This window comes from Galendromus occidentalis, unplaced genomic scaffold, assembly GCF_000255335.2.
Source record: "Galendromus occidentalis unplaced genomic scaffold, Mocc_1.1 scf7180000077443, whole genome shotgun sequence".
Classification (NCBI taxonomy): Eukaryota; Metazoa; Arthropoda; class Arachnida; order Mesostigmata; family Phytoseiidae; genus Galendromus; species Galendromus occidentalis.
In genome coordinates, this window is record NW_003805431.1 from 8,178 (window position 1) to 13,005 (window position 4,828).

The 4,828-nt window shown below is 46.5% G+C and overlaps 1 protein-coding gene across 1 annotated transcript; it reads left to right on the forward strand.

Moving 5' to 3' along the window:
• Positions 1-1,987: 1,987 nt before the first annotated feature.
• LOC100906501 (replication protein A 70 kDa DNA-binding subunit-like) lies at positions 1,988-3,096 on the forward strand. The gene is made up of 3 exons (XM_003743385.1): positions 1,988-2,121; positions 2,241-2,565; positions 2,650-3,096. The coding sequence occupies exons 1-3, from the start codon at positions 1,988-1,990 to the stop codon at positions 3,094-3,096; spliced, it is 906 nt and encodes a 301-aa protein (XP_003743433.1).
• The last annotated feature ends 1,732 nt before the right edge of the window (positions 3,097-4,828 follow it).

Consider the following 4,828-nt stretch of genomic DNA (forward strand, 5'->3'; position numbering starts at 1 on the left):
CACGATGAAAACGCATTATCAACAACGACGACGTCGTCGATTACTTCTACGTGTACTTAATCCGATGATGGAACAATACACCAGCCGAGAGCACAATACAAGCTGTGGCATTGGATCTTGATTCAGGCTGAAGTAGAGGACGCTCTCGTGGGCTTCCAGCGTAGGCTATATTATGCCTCGGTGTCTGCAATATAATAATATAATAACATGGTTATATAATTATGCAATAATATGATTATGTAATAATATCATGATATAATATTACGAAATTCATTAATATTATAATAATATAAAATAATATGATGATATAATATTATGATTATAGGATGATATGATAATATAATGATCTCTATACGTAAATCTTCAAGTATGACTGTTTGTACACTTGTGTCGTTGTAACTCTTCAAAACGTCGAAGGTTTTCCACGAAATCTCGGCTGCAGCTCCGGACAGGTCTGTGGGAGTTTTTTTAGGGGTTTGTTCCGAGAGCGGTCACCGGGTGTACGCCGCAATGCCGATTTTCGTTTTTTTTCGCAACTTCGTTTTTGAATTACCATTTTCATCTCTATATATCTTTTCCGACGATATCGATCGGTTCCTCCCTGAGTAGAGAGAATCCGCCGCTGCTTATTTGTTAAGCGCAGATCCATGCCCCGTGAACGATCATGGCTTGGTCGAGCTTAATCTATATATATAAAAACGTATGTCTGTCTGTCTGTTTGTCTGTCTGTCTGTATGTCCGGGGTACCCAATAGACTCGAAAACGGCTGAACCGATCTTCGTGAAAATTTAGGAGTGTGTCCTGGGGGATCCAGCGGTGGTTATAGGGGGGTCAGTTCTCCGATGCGATGAGTCCTTCTACCTTAAAAAAATTATTTGAGTGCTCCACTCACGAAAATACGAAAACTCGGAAAAAAATTGAAAAATCACAAATTCGCAAAATTCACTAACGCCTGAACCGATCGCCGCAAAAATTCAGGGTCGGGTTCTCGGGAGCTTCAGGAAGGTCATCTGAGGGTCGTCGTTCTCATGTTATGGGTCCTCCCCCCATAAAAAAATGATTTGAGTGGTCCTCTCACCGAGAATCAAAGATTTCATCAAGGGAAAGACGGGAATTCGATTTTCCGGAGGACATATCTAATAAAAGCGGGGGCACGGGGAGGCGGGGAAACGGGGAAGTGGGGAACAGGGAAAGCGGGGAACCGGGAAAGCGGGGAACCGGGAAAGCGGGGAAACGGGAAAGCGGGGAAACGGGAAAGCGGGAAAGCAGGGAAGCGGGAAAGCACGGAAACGGAAAAGCAGGGAAACGGGACGCTCACCAAGAGCACGCGCGGCCAAAGCAAGCGCACCCGGAGCCAGCGCACTCGGCGTTAGCGCACTCGGAGCCAGCGCATTCGGAGCTAGCGCATGTGTAGTGAGTCTAGCGATACCGAGTCGCCGCGAAGCGGCGACCGGGAGCGCTAGTGATCCATATATGAGTAGAAAAAGAGCGATTAGACAATGAGAACATGGCTATTGAGGGAGAAAAAGACCGCGATTTAGGGAACGAATATTTATGAAAAACAGAAGACCACAAAAAGAAGAGCCAACAATGAGCTCACTACCATTGAGACAGACAGGGTCCTACTCAAGTTCACGGGAATACCACCACCGGAAGTCGAATTTTCCGGCAGAAAACACAGCTTTCAAGAAATGCAACTCCTCCACACAAAATCGAAAGAAAAGCAAGATCGAATGATCCTCTCGAGATATCGAAGATTGGAAAACAGTCTGGAGTCTGGATGCGTCAGTATCATCCCACTGATGCGAATATATTAGAAACAGTGGAGTCAAGTCAGAATGTTATAAGAATCACGCTCGAAGAATGAGATCGATAACCATGGCCCAGAGGAGGATCAGCAATGCTCGACTTATTGACAAAAGGAGACGGAAGGAGGAAACACGGAGCTGATGAAGGATCCCGAAGGTCAATCGCTATAAAAGGAGGAATGGATTTCATGATCAATCGCATCTTTCATCCAGCGGAAACGAAGTGTCTCATAGCGGAAGCAACTGAGATTCCGAGAAGAGATGAATATCGCAACATCCAACCAGGTTGGATCCAGGACTGCGAAAAAACGGGGTAAGCTCACCAAGGCTTGGTAACGAAGCCGAAGCAGGAACATTAGGAGAAAATCGACTCATATCGCGCAGCTCAATGATTACTTAGTTGGAATCTTTCACCCTTCGAATAGATTCAAGGCACTTCCCGGCAAGCCCCGCGAAGAAAGTGAAATCCCTCGGCGACTTGACGCCCGGGAAGATCGGCGGTATCGTGAACGGTAGGATAGAATCGAAGGGTACGATCCGAACGTGGAAAAAAGATAATGAACAAGGCCAGCTGTTCTCATTCGTCATGAGCGATGGATCAGCGGATATACAAGCTGTCGTGAGCGGGGACATGTGCACCGAATACCACGACCGTATTACTGTTGGACAGTGTTACCAGATAACGGCGTTCAAAGTGAAAGAGACCAATCCGGCATACAATCCCACGAACCATCCATGCGAGTTACACTTGACCAAGGTATACTCAGATACGAAATAGAGACGTATTCGATGTTTTATCGAATAGCTGAACTAGATTAGTACAAATGTTAAATGTGCACAGATAAGCAAAATGGTCCCGATCCAAGGCTCACACATCCCAAAGAGTATCGTAAGTCGCACCACGCTCGCCGAAATAGCGAAACAGGACGCGAACAAGGTCGTTAACGTGGAAGCCATCGTGTACGAGGTCGGTAAACCGCAATCCATAAGCTGCCGCGACGGAATCACACGGATGAAACAGAGTGTTTTGCTCGTTGACGAGACCCTCAAAATCATAAGCCTCGGCCTATGGGCGGAAGCAGTACAAGAACTCGACGGAATGGAAAGTAACTGCGTGCTTGTCAGGAACCTTCAAGTTAAAGAGTACGCCGGCAAAAAGCAACTGAACAGCATGAGCGGAACTGTCGTCGATAAGGAGCCTGCGTCCGAAACAGCAAAGAGCATGCGGCTCTGGTGGGAGGCAGAAGGTTCCGAAGAGGAATTCGAAGAAATAAAGCTATCCGAATAATTTTCAGTTCATGTTAGATAACTAACTCATATACTCCTGAATTCTTTCATACTCCCATAAAAAGAAGTTAGAATGACGTTTTCACGCCTCCATTACGGTAGTGTCATTGACACTACCACTACGATTTTTTTTGTATCATTTGTGTGTTTGTTTGTATCATTCTAAGTGATACACTATCTGATGCACTCTTTCAAATAGTGAAAGGCTCGCAACAGACGGATGTTCCCCGGGAGATAGACATGAGGACGTTAAAGCTGGACAAGATCGTCGACGGACTCCTTTTCTACTCGAAAACCGAGGCATTCTGCCTCTTCTGGGAGTCGAAGGCTTTCTCCACAGGTACGAGGGTACTTGTATCCTCGGTCCCACGTCGGTGGGACAATGATTGGAACCGGCGAAGGGCCGGAGAGGTTTGCGAAAGCAAACCTATCTCCAAAACTTTAAAGAACTTGAAATAAGACAAAGTCTTTGAATCAGAGAAACGCCTTTACTATGTTAGTTCCTCATCCTCCAATCCATCTAGCGGCCTAGCTCTCAACTCGATCTCTTGGTAGCCCAGGCGTTTCAGCCTCATAGCTAGAAAGTAGATCACTTCGCTTAAAGCAGTAATGATTGAGCATAGAAATCCAGTTGAAAACCACCTTTTGAGGTCCCCGCTTGAAGGCACCGGCGTTGGTGTCGGTGCCCCTGTGGTGCTTGGCATTTCCGTAGTAGGCCGACCGGTGGGAGTTTCCGTCGTTGGTTTGATTGTCGAGGATTTTGGAACAGGCATGGTGCTGGGAGCTGATGTCGTTGTGGTATGAAGCCACCGACTGTAAGCATCCCAGATAGCTTGGCCGCCAGAAACCTTGACAGGTGTGATGCAGGCCAAGTAGGGTGATACGTGCCGCATACAGGCTTGCTCAAACTCGTAGCAAGTGGACACCTTCTGTCTGCTCGATTCCACAAGTGCGGCGTCTTTGCTGGCAGGCTTTGTCACAATCTCGGGTGTACTCGAAGAAGGCTTTGGAGCCTCCGATGGTGATGATCATCGAGAGTACCTCGATCATGGTGTTCATGTTGCTAGTGGGCAGAAATACCAATTAGGCCTCCAAGCTTTTGAAAGGTTGCTTTCGTTAAGGCTTCGGTGAAAATGTCTGCGAGCTGATCTTGGGTCGGAACATGCTGAATTTTGATTCGACCACTTTCGAAAAGATCTCTCATGAACAGATAACGAACTGATATGTGTTTAGTTCGTTGACGATATTGGTTTTGACTCACCAATGAAATCGTTGCTTGGTTGTCAATCAGAAGAGTCTTGGTGTGGCTGTGGCCAATTTCCTCTGTGATTTGTTCAAAGTACAACATGAGTTGTATGGTTGAGACTGCTGCGATAAGTTCGCTCTCGCAGCTCGAAAGGGAAAGGGTTCTTTGCAACTGGCTGCCCCAAATGATCGGTCCAGAATCAGCCATTACAAGAGACCCTGACACACTCTTTCTGGTGATTGGACAACTAGCATAATCTGCATCGCTATAGTAGCGGTATCCCTTGAAATCGGAACTCTTGTAAACTATTCCATAGTTTGTTGTTCCTCGTAGATATCGAAGGACTCTCATGCCTTCCGACCATCTCTTCTTTGTTGGATGCTCTAAGAAGCGCGATAGATAACCAACGATGAATGAGATGTCCGGTCTGGTGCCTAACTGCAGATACATGAGACTTCCGATAAGTTCTCGATAGGGTATATCCTTG

Bases quoted from the DNA above. Each gene is read 5' to 3' on its own strand.
- LOC100906501 (XM_003743385.1), top strand. From the start codon at position 1,988: ATGGATTTCATGATCAATCGCATCTTTCATCCAGCGGAAACGAAGTGT. The intron at 2,122-2,240 runs GTAAGCTCACCA...AATAGATTCAAG, and splicing joins CAGGACTGCGAAAAAACGGG to GCACTTCCCGGCAAGCCCCG. The intron at 2,566-2,649 runs GTATACTCAGAT...AAATGTGCACAG, and splicing joins GCGAGTTACACTTGACCAAG to ATAAGCAAAATGGTCCCGAT.